At 40.5% G+C, this 18,300-nt stretch overlaps 1 protein-coding gene across 6 annotated transcripts in view; it reads left to right on the top strand.

Annotated features, from left to right (window-relative positions):
* arhgap26 (Rho GTPase activating protein 26) overlaps positions 1 to 18,300 on the top strand; it is a 306,778-nt gene that overhangs the window by 113,361 nt on the left and 175,117 nt on the right. For all 6 annotated transcript variants that reach the window (XM_062973896.1, XM_008104704.3, XM_008104707.3 and 3 more), the window contains exon 11: positions 1,235 to 1,313. In XM_062973896.1, coding sequence (XP_062829966.1) covers positions 1,235 to 1,313 — 79 coding nt within the window. The remainder of the gene's footprint in view (positions 1 to 1,234; positions 1,314 to 18,300) is intronic.

Consider the following 18,300-nt stretch of genomic DNA (forward strand, 5'->3'; position numbering starts at 1 on the left):
CTTGTGTATAAGTTGTCTTTGGGGAATGTTTGTGTCCTGTAGTTTAGTCTGCAGAAAGACAATTGACCTGTAGTTTATTCAAGTGTCTTTCTGCAGCAAGGAGGGGGCATTAACACTGTCTTGCCAGGCTATAGCCACCCCTGGTTCCTGCCTCTGTTTTCCTTCAAAATTATTCAAAAAGATTAGAAGTGACATTGTGGCAGCAAGAGTAGAGGGGGTGGTGCTTCTCTTAGCTACTTCTGGGATGAACTAAGCCAGGGGTCTCCAAACTAAGGCCCACGGGCAGGATGTGGCACTCCAAGGTAATTTACCCTGCACTCGCCCTCATCTTAGGGTTGCCCTAAGTATGAAACGACTTGAAGGCACATAACAACAACAATCCTAGGAGCCCCCAGATGGCGTAGTGGACTAAGTGACTGGAAGGTTGGGTTGCTGACCTGAAAGTTGCCAGGTTCGAATCCCACCTGGGGAGAGTGCGGATGAGCTCCCTCTATCAGCTCCAGCTCCAGCTCCATGCGGGGACATGAGAGAAGCCTCTCACAAGGACGGTTAAACATCAAAACATCCGGGCGTCCCCTGAGCAACGTACTTGCAGACGGCCAATTCTCTCACTCCAGAAGCAACTTCGGTTGCTCCTGACACGAAAAAAAAACAACAACAACAACAATCCTAATTAACTTGACTATATCATCAGCCAAAAGCAGGCTCACACTTCCCATTGAAATACTGGTAAGTTTATGTTGGCTAAAATTGTTCTTCATCTTAAATATTGTATTGTTCTTTCATGTTTTTGCACTATAAATAAGAGTGTCTGTAGGAATTCATTCATGTTCTTTTCAAATTATAGTCTGACCTGGCCCTCTGTTTAAAACGTTTGAGGACCTCTACACTAAGCTCTTGCCTTTTGCCAATCTACTCAGAGAAGAAAATGCCTCTTTTTTAAAAGAGTTAAAATACACTGTTGATTTGTGGATACATTAACTAGTTTTTTTTTCAGTTGATGTTTGTTTTTGTTTTTATTTTTTTTATTACATTCCAACAATTAACAAAATTTTAGCGATGCGTGTCTTATTTCAATATACATAATACCAAAAGTAACTAATGCTTAAATGACATTTTAAACGATTCTTTGGAATGTAAAACAACTTGTGCTGAATTTCCCTTGCTTCTCTTCTGCTTTTGGTGTTTCTTCTTTTAAAATATTTTTACAACACTATTCTATTAATCTCTGCAGGCCTGGAGTGATCACAATGCAAGCACTTTCTGAAGAAGACCGAAGACTGTGGATGGAGGCAATGGATGGCCGGGAACCGGTAAGCAACAATATTTGTGAATAGGTATTGAGTAAAAAATCAAAAGGCTCTTTTCATGGCATGGCTGGAGCTGTGTGTGTCTCACTGAGTATGCTGGGGCAGCTCTGAAGTACTGGCAGAAGAATCCCTTTTAATCCTTGGGTTACATACTCGAGGCGCTACTCCATCTTCTGTACTAGGATGGCAAGAAAACTTTTGCTATCATGCTCTTAAGAAAGTGCAGAATGTACCCAAGAGTACTTCAGATGTTGTCCTACTGCCTCTATAGAAATGAAGACAAAAGAAAAAGGATGGAAAATGTACAATGTACAAATATAATGCACAGTTTTACAAACCTTCCTTAAATCTGCTGTTTTGTAACTTTGTGATGTCTGTTGAATTGCTTGCTGTTTAAAAAGTGGCAGATCTGTCTTAACAACCATAGGTTGGTATAAAGATTCAAGCATTAATTGTGGCTTCTCCTATACAGTGTGTTTTGTATCATTTTTATGTACATGTGGTAAATGGGTGGTCTGCTGGTTAAGAAAGGCAGGGGGCGTGTTGTTTTGACATCATTCTGCTTAACTTCAATAGCTTCCTCTTTCTTTTGAAATGCCAGAAACTCAGTCCTAGCCAGAGGCAGCTGCATTGTTTTAAAAATCTGTCCTTAAACTATTCTCAATAAATACTCCTTTATACCGTTAACAGAGGAGCTGCTGTGCCCATGTTGAAGCCTATTGGCAGTTTGTGAATTGGCAGTGAACTGAGTTTATGGACATATTTTTAAATTATGTTTTGTTGATGGTAGCCATCAGCGTCAAGAAAATGTGTTTGATCACCAGGTGATTAGCATAATGTTGTACTTTTCAGAGGTGTGTTAATGCCAAGATTCTCAATTTTAGAATGTTTTGAGCTGCCTAGAAATAGAAATGGAGCAACAACATGAATGCAGTGTGTGTATTAGAGAGAAAGGGGGTGAGTGGAGAGAGAGAGAGAGAGAGAGAGAGAGAAAGAAAGAAAGAAATGGAGAGATAAGTGATATGGCAGCCAAATTTAAATACCTGAAGAGATGTCAAATGGAAGATGGAATAAGCTTGTTTTCTGTTGCAGCAGATACTGGATTATGAATGTGTGGCTTCAGATTATAAGGAAAATATTTCACCTGAAGGTTAGGAGGAATGTCTTGCAGTGAGAATTGTTCATGAGTAAAATAATGGTGGATTAGTGAAGTCAATGACAGTTCGTTGTTTATTCGTTTAGTAGCTTCTGACTTTTTATGACCTCATGGACCAGCCCACGCCAGAGCTCCCTGTCGGCCGTGGCCACCCCCACTTCTTCAAGGTCAAGCTGGTCACAAGGATACCATCCATCCATCCATCTTGCCCTTGGTCAGCTCCTCTTCCTTTTTCCTTCAATTTCCCCCAACATTATTCTATTCTCCAAGCTTTCCTGTCTTCTCATTATATGGTTATCTTTGCCTCTAATATCCTTCCCTCCAGTGAGCAGTCGGGCATTATTTCCTGGAGTATGGACTGGTTTGATCCTCTTTCGGTCCAAGGTACTCTCAGAATTTTCCTCCAATACCACAGTTCAAAAGCGTTTATCTTCCTTTGCTCAGCCTTTCTTATGGTCCAGCTCTCATATCCATAGGTTACTACGGGAAATATAATTGCTTTAACTATGAGGACCTTTTTTCTTAGTGTGATGTTTCTACTCTTTTTTTAAAAAAATAATTAATTTTATTTACATACATTAACAACTTTCAGTAAAACAAAACACAAAAGCAATGAACATTTTACAAACACATAACTCCACCACCAAGGCCTAAACAAGTATCATTTCCTTTACCATAAGATTTATAAGTCAACCATTAAACAAATGTCATATCCAAAATTCCTGACCAACATGATTGTATTGTTTTCCTTTTTCACTTTTTGGAACATATTTAATAAAAACTGACCAGTATAAATTAAAATCAGATCTATTAGTTTCTCCCCTGAATATCCTCATTTCCATTGATAATTTATCATTTAAGGCTACATTCCATACTTCCCCATACCATGCTTCCAGTGTGAGATTGGTTACTATCTTCCAATTCCTTGCAATTATAAGTCTCGCCACTGTGAGTAAGATAATCACCAATTCTTTCTTTTCAATTTCTAAATTCAACTTTGTGGCATCCATTAATAATGCTAACCTAGCATTTGGAGTGATGTTAGTCCTATAATGTTACTGATTTCTATAAATATGTTGTTCCAAAATCTCTACTGATTCTATGATTCTTCAACTGGAGGCATTCCCACCATAGATGAAAATATGTCCATTTGTCCATGCCACATCTCCAACAGAGGTTACTTTGCTTCCTACCATCCAACAAATTTTAAAAATCTATTTGCCAAAATTGCAGTAAATTTTTTGCATCTTGATTTATTAGAGAAATAGGGTGATAAGAATCTAATATTAATTTATCCTTACCAGGTTTAGGTATCAGTATTTTCCTGGTATGTTTCCATGAATTTGGTATGGGTCCCCCCCCCCCCCAATATCTTTAGCCTCCAACTCTTTCTTTAATCTAGTAATATTATTTATAATCTTCAGATCCTTTGTTAATAAATACATTGATTCAAGTTTTTTTATTTCACCTGTCAGTTGGTTCTCATGTTCCCTTTCCTGTTTCTTTAGTATACCTGAATATTTACTAAACAATCCTCTTAAAACAGCTTTCATTGCATCCCAAAGCACCTCATATGAAGGGGGTTCCCTTTCATTCAACTCCCAAATTTCTGCCCATTCTCTTAAAATATTTTCCTTTATAAAATGTTTGTTAATAATCTTTATATCCATCCACAGTTTCTACTCTTCACTATTTTATCAAGATTGGCCATTGCTCTCCTCCCAAGAAGTAAACGTCTTCTGATTTTCAGATTTCAATGGCAATAGGTCTCTAAATTGCCATTCTAGTGATATGATTTTGCTATTTAAGCTCTAGATATTCCCTCAAGCATGTGCTGCAACCATAGGTTTCCTAAATCCCTGTAGTAGCTACGTTATTTGTAGTCGTAGGGAATACACTTCCTAAGCCTCTGTCAGTCTTGTGAATGCTCGTGTGATGGGGTCAAAGAATGTGGCACTCTGAACATTCCCCCAACATCTTGCAATATTCTCACAGAAAAAGGAAAGGAGGTTTGGCAGAAAGGTTTCATTCATATAAGGGGGAATCATTAGGAACAAATAACCAAGAACCCTCATATTTATTTGTAATGCAGACTGCAGAAAGGCACCATCTCTTTACTACAGAGAAGGAAAGACAGAGAAGCAGCCAAATAGTGAAGAGCTCTGAAGCTCCATTTGTTTTCTACTGAAAATCCTCCCTCAGACTCAGTGTGATTCCTGAGTGTAGAATGCTTAGGGCAAACTCACTTGATCTCTCCCTTTCTCTTTCTGCCTAATTATCCTTTAAAAATACATTTTGGGGAATAGCAAATGCTGTATTTCATTAGATTTTTCAGTTGTAGCATATATTTACACAATTCACAGTCCTGACAGCATACAGTTTTAAAGGTTTCCATCTAGTATAAAAGAAGGAGCTGTGAGTATATAAATGTCTGTTAGAGGTGCCTTGTTCAGCATTTGTGATTCTTAGAGAGAGCTGCCCACGGGAGCAGCTGGCGCTCTGCTTGAAGCAGCCAAGCAAATTGCAGGCAGAAAGCATTATTGTCAGGCAATAAGATTCACACTTTTTAAATTTTTAAAGCTCTAGATTGATTTACAAAGCAGAATCAAATCTCTTCCTGCAGGATGTCAGCCATTATCCTGGCTATGCAGAATGCATCATTGGTTGAATGTCATCAATTTTTAAAATTGTAAATGTTCCTCCGCCCCACATTGCAAGGTAAACTAACTAGAAAAAGAAAATGTATTGAAATAATATGCCAGTGACTCTGAAACATTGCAAGAAATGTTATCTTTCTTCAGTTTCAAGTGGCTTTTTACAACTTACTGTGCTGTGATGCTGGGAATATAACAGTTCCATTCATAATTTATAATAATTTCCATGGCATTTTTGTCTGCTAGATGGAGCAGTGAATGGCACTTGCCATCCCAAAGTCAATTTGCTAGCCAAGGTATTTAACCTCCTGAGATAGAAATTCTCCAGCCCATTTCACAGAATGAAGCAACAAAAGTCTAATTTTAGGGAGGATGCAATCTTGAGCTAAATTGTACTTAAAAATAAAATTCTGAAAAAGATTGGAAAAATGTCTTTTGTGAGTTGAGTTTACTTTTGTATGACTTTCAACTAAAGTTTTAATGAAATTGCTAAATTAAAATTCAGTATTACACATAAAGGATAGAAGGTTGAAAGTTTCTTTTGTTGGAAAAGAGTTTACATTGGACACTAGAGTTGTACAGTTTAGCATGTTGTGGCCTCAGTCACAAGCGTGGAAACATCCATGTATTAGAGTGAAGCTATGGTTTTCTTTAAAACAGTGGGTGAAGGGTGACATTTTCAAGCTTAAAATTGGCAGTCACTCGTTTTCCTGCTTAAATTAGGTTGTTAGCTTCTCTGACAGACCAGACAAGGGAACACACCATTAGACTAAAATTCATTCTCCCTTGACTGAAAAGCCTTCAGAAAGTGTGCCAGCACAAGAGTTCATAAAGTCAGCACTACCTTATTGATCATCTTGGGATCAAACATATAGCTAAAGATTTAAAAGATGACTGCATAGTTTGTGAGCACAGTACAAGAGCTGGGTTTTATGAGTTTCCCAATTAAGTTGTTTTTAAAGATATATCTGTAGCCTTTCTGACATTTGCTAAATCAGCATACAAAATTGATTGAAACAACAATACAATAAAAACACTGTTATTAAAACCAAATAAGAAGATTTAAATTATCAGTCTTCATTAAAATTATCAGTCTCCATTAAAGTCTGGTGGAGATGATAGTTAGTCTAAATTTTCTGGAAGAGAATTGCCTTTTGGTTGCTGAGAGTTTTCCGGGCTGTATGGCCATGTTCCAGAAGCATTTTCTCCTGACGTTTCACCCACATCTATGGCAGGCATCCTCAGAGGACCTCACAACCACTGAGGATCCCTGCCATAGATGTGGGTGAAGTGTCTTGAGAAAATGCTTCTGGAAAATGACAATACAGCCCAGAAAACTTTTAGCAACCCAGTGATTCTGGCCATGAAAGCCTTCGACAACAGATTGCTTTTCTCATATAGGATGCAAAGAATCAGAAGCCATACTGCTGCAGAAAAGCCCTGCTCAGTATGTGAGCAGCTCTCTTTTACCGTGTAATGGTGATTCCCCTTTTTGTACGAGCAAGTAACCAGCTGAATTTCTTTTGTTGTGATAATACACAATGGGCCCTTGGAAAAATGAACACTCATACTGTAGTTGAATAGGGTTAATGAAACTTCCTGGCTTTTCTTTGTAACCTTCATTGGCTATCCTGATCAAATTTCCTTGGACTTGTCTTTGCAATATAAAGGGGTTAACAGCAGGTTGTACCTGATAGGGAGTGATGGGTATACTAAAAGATAGCACTTTTTTCCCATCCACTGAAGGGGGGTGAGGATGAGAGAACTACTGCCTATTTTGTTTGCTGTAAGGGAGGCCTAGCATTTGTAGAAATGTGCAATAGTTGATTGTCATGTCTGAACCATGTCCACTTTTGTCACATTATGGTCCCATTAAAAACCAGTGTAACTCGTTGAAAACATGTAATGCTTCAAGGGTGTTTATTACTATTTTACCATAACTGGGATTCTGTTAATTTGGTTTTGTTTTTTCATGCCAGCATTTTCCTGGAAGCACTGTAAAGACTCCTTTGTTTGAGATTGTCTCCTACAGCTGAAGTTGTATTTCAGTGGAATGCTTTTCATATGTGATGCATGCTACTTATGTATCTGGTATTTGAGTGTATGATTTATAGAGGACTCTGCAGTCTCTAGGGCTCTGTAAACATTTCCTCATGGTGCATATATGTTTTTGGCACACACACACAGTGCTGTTATTATCACATTCAGTCTTAGTTCACACAGAAAATGAACCACCCCTATATGGATTGTCCCAGAAAAAGACATCTTTCTATTTATTCTGCAGGGCCAGCACAGCTGTAAATGGCCTGATCTATTGGTCTTGTGAGGGCCAGGAAATGAACCCTGATCCAAACAGCTGTAGATACATGAAATAAGGCTTGTGAACTGATTACAAAATGGAGGAAGGAGTGTACAGATTGGTTGTGCTGACTGTCTTGTGAGCTTTTGCCCACTAGATGGTGAAGTGAGCCTTTCTGGGTCCTCTCATCAATGCCGTCTTGAGTCACGCGAGAACTGTGATGTCGGGAAGAGAACTCAGTACATATCATATGCATTGAAAAACATCCCATTTTCCTTCAATATTTAGGGTTTTATTGGTTTTAAAAGGGATGATGGAAACATGGTGTGTGTATGTGTGTGTGTGTGTGGGGGGGGGGGATTGAGTAGCTCTCTTGATTTTTGTTTGGCTTTTGGGTATGGCATAGGAAACTGAAGGACTAGTAGAGTGCCACGTATTGATCGTTCTCCATTTCTCCAGTCTCCCTTGTGGCAGCGTTGCTTCAAAGCCAGATGGGTGTTGATAATACATCCCATGGGAGCTGGGGAATACAGAATCTTCTATCTTCCCAAGCTCCAGGAGATAGATAGATAGATAGATAGATAGATAGATAGATAGATAGATATCTCAATACTTTTGTACCAATCGGCGATTTCCCCCCCCCCCCCCCCATTTTTGACTCTGATTAATGAGCAAACAGTGATGGATGAGAACTGGCTACTTGTGTACACAGCTGCCAGCCTGTCCTCTGTTGCAAAACAGCCATTCTGTCATGATTAACATTTCGGTCTTCTTATGGTTCTGGTTTTGCTATCTCTGACAGTGGCGAAATATTTGCCAGCTGTCAGTAGCACAGGTTGAATGCAAAACAAATTGGGAGAGGAATCCATCACCTCTCTGCTCGCCATTACAAATATAATTCCTGGCTTTGGGTTGTAGCAATTCTTCCTTAAGCTGTCACTCTTCCTTTCCTAGTGACAGATAGGAAATTGTTTCTGGTCTTGTCTCTCCCTCCACCTCCTTTACATTAGCACACCATGTTTCTTACCATTCACACATTCAGCTTTAGCTTTGTGTTTGCTTGAATAAGCCGAAAGGTTGGCAGCTTAAAGTGTAGTGGTGTGAGGCTTGTTGCGATGTGGATTTGTTTCCCACGGAGCCTGATCTGTTTCCAAAAGAGTCCGTAAGAACTGGGCTGGATGCACTTGCCGCCGTGGGCCTCGCAGGTTGCCATGGTGATCGCTTGTCGCCATACCAATGACTCTCAGCTCTTCTGTAGTGTTTTCGTGGCTTTCTGTGACTCTGAACTGTCTTTTATTTTGCTTCCTGTGACAATAATGTGATTTTCTTTCACCTGACCCCAGCCTTTTCTGTGTGGGTGTGCGCCTGCCCATGCGCGTCTCTCTGTGTGTGTTTGTGTGCCATCCTTCAAGTCTCATTACGTAAATCCGGGCTGACGTTTGGTTGATTTGTATGGGACGATAATTTTTAATTCTCAGGCCCCTGTGGCGTAAGCACAGTGTGTCATGTGGGAATTAGCCCACAAAGTGGATAAGGGACCCAGAGGCTGAACCTGAGTGCGGTAGGGCAGTAGGTAATACAAGGGCTTTGGGAAAGATTTGCAGAGACACACAGAGTGTTGCAAATACGCTGGGAAATGAGGGCCGTTCTTGAAGACTCCCTTGAACCCTGTATCCACCTTTCCTCTAACCAGCTTCTGAAACTAGGTACAAAACATTCATCCAACAAAGGCTGGATGGGTCCAATTCTGAGTGCCACAATTGAAGGGAAATGTTGACAAGTTGAATGTGTCCAGAGGGGGTTGACTAAAATGATCAAGGGTCTGGAGACCAAGCCCTATGAAGAACGGCTTAAAGAGCTGGGCATGTTGAGCTTGCAGAATAGAAGGCTGAGAGGAGACATGATAGCCATGTACAAATATGTGAGGGGAAGTCATAGGGAGGAGGGAGCAAGCTTGTTTTCTACTGCCCTGGAGACTAGGACATGGAACAACGGCTTCAAACTACAGGAAAGGAGATTCCACCTGAACATTAGGAAGAACTTCCTCACTGTGAGAGCTGTTTAGCAGTGGAACTCTCTGTCCCGGAGTGTGGTGGAGGCTCCTTCTTTGGAGGCTTTTAAGTAGAGGCTGGATGGCCACCTGTCGGGGGTGCTTTGAATGTGATTTTCTTGCTTCTTGGCAGGGGGTTGGACTGGATGGCCCACAAGGTCTCTTCCAACTCTATGATTCTATGGTTATATTATACCAATGAAAACAATGCATCTAATATCATATCCGATATATACATTCAGGCCTGTAGCTTGGGGGGGGGGGGGCGGGTAGGGATTCCATTCCCCCCCCCCCCCCGAAATTTTTCAGGTTAAAAAAAACCTGGTTTACTCATGAATTTTAACTGGTTAACCAAATCCCCATGCTAAGTCTATGAGATGCAAAAAAATTAAGATTCGCTCGAGGCACTATCTCAAGCAGATACTGACAGGTCTGTAGCGGGGGGGGGGTGTTAGGGGGTTCAACACCCCCCCCCCCCAAATTTTCAACCCCCCCCCCCCCCCAAATTTCTTTTCTGGCTTCGGCCCTGTATACATTGAACTCTGAATCCATCTTTTCTCCAACCACCTTCCAAAACTAGGTACAAAACTTAGTTATACCAATGAAAATGATGCATCTATTGTCATATCACATATATAAATTAAATTCTAGTTCAATATATATATCTAGTCTAGTTGTAGTTTTCTGGAAAAACGAACTCATTCAGGAACAACTTAAGTAGGCATATGCTACATTTAATTGTTAAGTGTTTTTCTGGGAGCATTTGTCAAAATTTCCATGCTGGGGAAGGAGGAAGGTAGAATGAACTGAAAAACTAATTGTACTATGAAAGATAGCCAGGGTATTGATTAAAAATGTAGTCAAATGTTTCTTTAACATTTTAACTTTCAGTCTTGATGGATGTTACGGGAAATTATGATCAGTTGAAACCAATGATCAGCTGAACCAATATATTCCTTGTTTAGCTCACATCCATCAAACTGACATGTTTCCTAATGGCTTGGTTCCTTTAACAAGTCTGAGAGAACCCTTCAATAGATCTGGGCTTATTTTCTGGTTTTGTATATGTGCTTTCGTGGAGTACAGACTTCAGCAGAAGTGTGACTTACATTTAAAGAAAAGATAGCTAAAATAGAACATGTTACAAGTTCATAGAATAGCAGGATTAACTCCTTCTCTATTGTAACATTAGTTCGGGTGGACTTCCAGCGAATGTAAATAATAGGAGATTCTGCTCAAACAAAAAGAAGGTACAAAGAGGTACATTTAGTTTCTGAAATTTTCTACTATAAGCATTCGTTTAGAGGACTTACATTAAAGGATATACCTTGCAATGTCTATTATAATAATATTAGTTATGACAGCTATGTACAACTTCAAGGTAAGAGGTGGTATCTAGTAAATACTAATTTTTGAATAAGACCAGGTCCTGTGAAATTCTCAGTTGACATTGTTAATGTACATGCTAGATATGAAGGTGTAAAAGAACATGGGAATAACGTGTGAAGAAATGTGTAGTTATGTGTTTGCAAGCAGCAAAACATTTGATAAGAAATTCAGGTGTGTGTTTGGATGTCACAAGAAGATATTATGGGAAATACATATTAATTACACACCCCTCCCCCCAAATTCTTTGGAGAAAGCATATTTGAAAAGACTGTTGCCTTCACATTATATTTATGTACTAGATCAGAGCTTTCCAGACTTTTCATGTTGGTGACATGTTTTTTTTAGAAATGCATCCTTTTAGGATACTGTCATTCAGTTTTACTAGCAAACTGTAGGTTACATACAATATATATTTTATATTCTGTAGTATATAGTATATACAGTATACAGGTTTCATATGATTTTTACTATATAAACAAGGTTTAGAAATATTTTATTTACACTTCTTATGTACGAAACGTGATTCTTTCCTCTATAGCCACTCTGGTTCAACACAATCACCACTGTCAACAGATTTTCCTTTCTTAATTAGAAATGTATTCATTTTAGTGGTAATTACTGCGCCCCCAGTGGCACAGTGGGTTAAACCACTGAGCTGCTGAACTGAATTTGCTGACCAAAAGGTCGGCGGTTCGAATCTGGGGAGCAGGGTGAGCTCCCGCTGTTTGCTCCAATTTCTACCAACCTAGCAGTTTTAAAACATGAAAATGTGAATAGATTAATAGGTACTGCTCTGGTAGAAAGGTAATGGCGCTCCATGCAGTCATGCCGGCCACATGATCTTGGAGTTGTCTACAGACAACGCTGGCTTTTTGACTTAGAACTGGAGATGAGCATCAACTCCCAGAGTCAGACACGACTAGACTTAATGTCAGGGGGAAACCTTTGCCGTTACCTTCTTCTTCAATCACACAGTCGTTTCCGACTCTTCGTGACCTCATGGACCAGGCCACACCAGAGCTCCCTGTCGGCCGTCGCTGCCCCCAGCTCCTTCAAGGTCAAACCAGTCACTTCAAGGATATCATCCATCCATCTTGCCCTTGGTCGACCTCTCTTCCTTTTTCTTTCCATTTTCCCCAGCATCATGATCTTTTCCAAGCTTACCTGTCTTCTCATGATGTGGCCAAAATACTTCATCATTGCCTCTAATATCCCTCTCTCCAGTGAGCAGCCGGGCATTATTTCCTGTAGGATGGACTGGTTGGATCGTCTTGCGGTCCAAGGCACTCTCTCAGGATTTTCCTCCAGCACCAAAGTTCAAAAGTGTCTATCTTCCTTCGCTCAGCCTTCCTTATGGTCCAGCTCTCGCATCCATAGGTTACTATGGGGAATACCATTGCTTTAACTATGCGGACCTTCGTTGCCAGTGTGATGTCTCTGCTTTTCAATATTTTATCGAGGTTGGCCATTGCTCTCCTCCCAAGAAGTAAGCGTTTTCTGTTTTCCTGGCTGCAGTCTGCATCTGCAGTGATCTTCATGCCTAGAAATAAAAAGTCTGTCCCTGCTTCCACGTTTTCTCCCTCTATTTGCCAGTTACAAATCGGTCTGGTTTCCATAATCTTGGTATTCTTGATGTTCAACTGCAGCCCAGCTTTTGTACTTTCTTCTTTCACCTTGGTGATAAGGCTCCTCAGCTCCTCCTCACTTTCAGCCATCAGAGTGGTATCATCTGCATACCTAAGGTTGTTAATGTTTCTTCCAGCAATTTTAACTCCAGCCTTGGATTTGTCAAGCCCCGCATGTCGCATGGGGCTTGTTACCTTACTGCAACTCAATCAACACATTATACAAATTCTAAAGGTTATAACAGTAGCGACACTTCAACAAATCCAGCATTCCACTTCTGTAGTGATCAAACCTCTCTAAGAGATTTTTAAACAGAGGCTGGATGGTCATCCACAGGTACTTTGACTGTATCTTCCTATCTGGCTGAAGGGGTCGGACCAGATGCCCTCTGGGGTCTCTTCGAACCCTAGTGAAGTGTAGACTGCCTGGGAGTCCAGTGGAGTCTCCTTCTCAGGCTGCTAATCTGCTACCGAGCACAATTCAAAGTGCTGGCTTTGACCTATAAATCCCTAAACAGTTCTGGTCCAGCTTACCTGTTCGAATGCATCTCCCTCTATGAGCCACTTAGAGCACTAAGATCGGCTAGGAAGACCCTGCTCTCGGTCCCACCACCTTCACAAGTATGATTGGTGAGGACAAGAGACAAGGCTTTCTCGATGGTGGCCCCTTGGCTGTGGAACTCCCTCCCCAGCGAAATTAGATCGACCCCCTCCCTCTAGGCATTTAGAAAACAACTCAAAGGCTATTCAAGAAGGCATTGGGGAATGATTCCAACAATGAAGTAGTTAAATGACCCCCTCAGGATTGGTGCAATGTTTAAAATGTACATGTGAAAAAGATCTTGGAGTCCTTGTGGACAACAAGTTAAACATGAGCCAGCAATGTGATGCGGCTGCTAAGAGCCAGCGGGATTCTGGCCTGCATCAATAGGGGTGTAGCGTCTAGATTCAGGGAAATCATGCTCCCCCTCTATTCTGCCTTGGTCAGACCACACCTGGAATACTATGTCCAATTCTGGGCACCTCAATTGAAGGAAGATGTTGACAAACTGGTAAGCGTCCAGAGGAGGGCAACTAAAATGATTGAAGGTCTGGAGAACAAGCCCTATGAGGCGAGGCTTAAAGAACTGGGCATGTTTAGCCTGCAGAAGAGAAGGCTGAGAGGAGACATGATAGCCATGTACAAATATGTGAGGGGAAGTCATAGAGAGGAGGGAGCAAGCTTGTTTCTGCAGCCCTGCGGAACAATGACTTCAAACTACAGGAAAGGAGATTCCACCTGAACATCAGGAAGAACTTCCTCACTGTGAGGGCTGTTCGACAGTGGAACTCTCTCCCCTGGACTGTGGTGGAGGCTCCTTCTTTGGAGGCTTTTAAGCTGAGGCTGGATGGCCACCTGTCGGGGGTCCTTTGAATGCGATTTCCTGCTTCTTGGCAGGGGGTTGGACATGAGGTCTCTTCCAACTCTACTATTCTATGATTCTGATTGTATGTTTTATGTTTATGTCTATGTCTGATCTTTTATAGTTTTATGATTTTAATCCACAGTAATACGTTATTTTAAGATATATGATATATTTTTACATGTATGTGAAGCATTGAATTTTGCCAATTACTACATTGTAAACCTCTTTGAGTCCCCTCAGGGGTGGGAAAAGCAAATAAATAAATAAATAAATATTAGACAGAACGAGGTGAGATATAAATTCTGATGTGATCCAAAGGATTCAAAGAGATCTTGGACTGAGATGGTGGGGAGACATGTTCTCCCCCTTCCTTCCACCATTTTGAGAACTTCAGACTTTGTCAGTCTTCATGTAAGGATGAAAAAAGAATCCCCATTGAGAAAGAGAGATTTCGCACAGCTCCCCCCTGTGTTTTTAGGATTTCATTATTTTCGCAAACATTTTATCAAGGGTTTTTGTTTTGCTTTGCACAGAATACTGTCTTTTTCGCAAAACATTAAATTTTGCACAGAAGATATTAGTTTTGCACACAAAAAACAAACTGGGGCACAGGAAAAGAGCACTAGTCATTGAGTAGGTAAATCTTGTGGCAGTTGACAATTTTTCAATAGTGTCTTAATATTGGGGCACTTTTGTCATTGATGATAAAAAAAGTAATGCAGTGTTTTTATATTACTAGTTCCAGCAGATTTGGTGAAACTCAGAAGAATAAGATGAGTCCTGTGAAATTCCCAGTTGACATTGTTAGTATGCATACTAGATATGAAGATGTTCTAAAAATAACGTGTGAATAAATGTATAGTTTGTATGTCTGCAGGCAGCACAACTTTTCATAAGGAGTTCAGGTAGAGAGGATGCATAAGAAGATGCAATGTTAATTAAAATCTATATTAATAATATTCATTACAGTTCCCCCCCCCCCCACCTTGGAGAAAGCACACACAGCTTTTATCTGGATTGGGAGTACCATGCTTAGCAAAAGGAGCACTAATTCTTCCTCTCCTCTTTCTCAGTATGTGTCAGTACAGTCATCAGAGACTCATGAATGTGTCTGGACTTTTGAAAGCTCAAGCGCACATACTGTTATTCCTTTAAACCCGGTTTTTAATTTCTAACATTCTTCATTGAAGCATGCTGGCTTTGCTAGAGTTGTTTTTGGGAAAGCTTCAGTGAACCCTTTCTTATGTCTGTGCAAGTCAGACTGGGCTTCCAGCCCTTGGCCTTTGTCATTTAATTTTTGGTATTTAGAACCATTTACTGGTGCAGGTTTTTGGTCTGTTCTTTTTTCTTAGCTGTTTTTTTTCTTCAGCTATTTCTCAGTGATCATTCTTCTCTTTCATGTATTTTCTCATTCTTTTAATCTAATCCTTCATTTTTTTACTCATTCCACCGCACCCACTCATACAATTTCTTTTTCATTCACTGGTATTTTCAGTCCCCCCTCCTTTTTTTCCAAAATGTAATTTGGTCCTCCCCAAAACACAGTTTTCTCCTTCCTCTATTGTTGAAGGGTTTTCTCTCCTCTTTTGTGTTTGTTTAATTTAGCTTGTCTGGCCCAGGCAACCCACTGAACTTTGCCTGAACCTTCAGATTCAGCTTGTGTGGGGTTTGCTTGCTTACAGGCTGATAATATCTGGAACGCCTATTGCTGACATTGCAAATGTAAACAGCAATTGTGTGTTGGGCTTACATTTTGACAGCTCTGCTTTAAAAGGAGGTCAAAATCATGGGTAACTCATTCTCTGCCTGGCAAATTAGTAAACAACATCTGTCTCTTCCTTCCGGAGTCCCCTACCCCCTTTATATTTTCATTGCTTCCCATAAACCGAGCTTTGCTGGAGGTCTTCTAATGGAAAAATACAGTTGGTTGGGGTTTCCCTCTTTTTAAATTTTAAGCATTGCATCATTTTAAACAAGTAAGAAATACTTCTGTCGGGTAATGCTTCACTGCATTCTTCCCTTTTCCTTCTTCAATATTATTTTTGACATTTCTAAGCTGCCTTGGAGCTTCTTATCATCATGATTTGCAAAATAACATCTGAAAATTACCATAAAGAAGAGATAGGCATGTTAATCTGTTCTAGGGCCCTGCTTTATAATTCAAAATGGGTAGCCAACTACCCAGTGGGCCACACTGGTGGGTTTTGGCATTCCCAAAGTGTCACTTCTGGGCTGTCAATTTTGAGGGCAGCTTTCCCTTTTTCTATCTGTGAGATGTTTAGAGGGCTTTGGAGGGTTAGGGGTTGTGTTTGGCTGATTTTGTTTGCTTTGGAGGCAAAATCAGTCTATTACACTGTAAACATTTTGGGAGCTTTGGAGGCTTCTCAGGCACTTCAAATGTTGCACATAGGGGTCCCAAGGGACACATGTGGCCCTTCAGCTTCACAGTGCCCATCCCTATCATAAAATGTCAAAAAGGAATTGTTAGAAAAGACAGTAATGCTTGGTAAAATGGGAAGCGTCCAGAAAAAAACAGAAAACTCAGTCCTTGTGGATAGACTCAGTTAGGGAAGTCACTGTCCTGAGTTTTCAGGGACTAATAAGAGCTGTTCTTAATAAGTCTCAAGGAGAACTCTGATTCATAGGATTGCCATAAGTCAAAATCACCTTGCCCACAGTTAATAGCACCAATCCAAATAGAGAGTTAGGGACAGGATTTGGAAAAATCACTCTAGCTCCCAAAGCCCTCCAACCAACCTGTCTTATAAGAGCATGGACTGCAGTTAACAAAATCCCCCATTCAACGTGGTCAGTGAATTCTGACTCTGCTTCCAAAATTCCTCACATCATGGCCAGTGGTTTTTTTTTGTTTTTGTTTTTTTGCTTAATGATTATGAAACTAGTTCAACAAAGCTACATTTCTAGACACTGGAAAAAGAGTCTTTAAAATAACATTCAGGGTTGTCCCGATAAAAGAAGCTCTAGGAAAGTGACCCATTTCTCCTGGCAGATCTGAAGCTCCCCGGAAAAAGACGGCTTTTCTAAATGGTCTCATCTGTGATGTGAAGAACCAAGGAAAGAAGCATGCCAAGGGAAGGAAGAGATGGGCAGGATTGGCTTCTTGGCACTCTTACATGGGGAGAGAGTTCTCTAATGAGAATATCACACAGCATGTGATAAATAAAAGATGAGGAGAATGGTAGTATATTTCAAGTCTAAGGAACTGAAAGCAGATGCATTAGTGTGCTTCTGGTAGCACAGGTTTATTCTGTCTAATGCTCGTGGAGAACAGTGCTTTGAAAGTAATATATTTTCATTTTTAAAGTAAACATTTATGTTGTCCTTCCTGCATTCCTTACAGTTTTCTTTCTTTTTTTACAATGTGATTTGTAGAATTGCAAGCTTTTCATCTCCTAAGCATCTCCTAGATGCAGAAGCAGCACAAATACTTCTACATCTAGGTTTTATGAAGTGGGTTGACATCTATCTCTAGTATAATCTATTATTAGTAGTATTAGTAGTAATAGTATCACTTTATTTTTTATCTACCTCCTCTCACAGTTTGAGGTGGGTTACAATACTGCTAAAATACATAATCAAAACACAATCATTTAAAAACACTCTATAAAATAAACATATCAAAACATATTTCCATAAAATACATATTAAAAAACACAAAATAAAAGTTAAGACATAAAGTGTAAATTTAAAATTCATCATTCAAACAGTCTGGGTGGGCCTGCTGGAAGAGATGGGTCATAGAATCATAGAATCATAGAATAGTAGAGTTGGAAGAGGCCACATGGGCCATCCAGTCCAACCCCCTGCTAAGAAGCAGGAAATCACATTCAAAGCACCCCCGACAGATGGCCATCCAGCCTCTGCTTAAAAGCCTCCAAAGAAGGAGCCTCCACCACGGCCCCGGGGAGAGAGTTCCACTGTCGAACAGCTCTCACAGTGAGGAAGTTCTTCCTGATGTTCAGGTGGAATCTCCTTTCCTGTAGTTTGAAGCCATTGTTCCGTGTCCTAGTCTGCAGGGCAGCAGAAAACAAGCTTGCTCCCTCCTCCCTATGACTTCCCTTCACGTATTTGTACATGGCTATCATGTCTCCTCTCAGCCTTCTCTTCTGCAGGCTAAACATGCCCAGCTCTTTAAGCCGCTCCTCATAGGGCTCATAGGGTCTTCATTTGTGTTTTAAATTGCGACAGCTGATCCAGCTGTTAGAGCTCTTCCAGCAAGTTGATCCGCAGTCTTGGGGCAGCCGATGAAAATGTCCTCTGGGTGGTGTTTGCCAGTCGGGTTCTGGCAGGCTAGAGTAGATGCCCCACAGAGGACCTCAGTGTTCGGGGTAGATTGTACGGGAGAAGGTGATCCTTTAGGTAACCTGGACCCAAACCATGTAGGACTTTA

This window comes from Anolis carolinensis, chromosome 2 (assembly GCF_035594765.1).
Source record: "Anolis carolinensis isolate JA03-04 chromosome 2, rAnoCar3.1.pri, whole genome shotgun sequence".
In the NCBI taxonomy this organism is placed as follows: domain Eukaryota; kingdom Metazoa; phylum Chordata; class Lepidosauria; order Squamata; family Dactyloidae; genus Anolis; species Anolis carolinensis.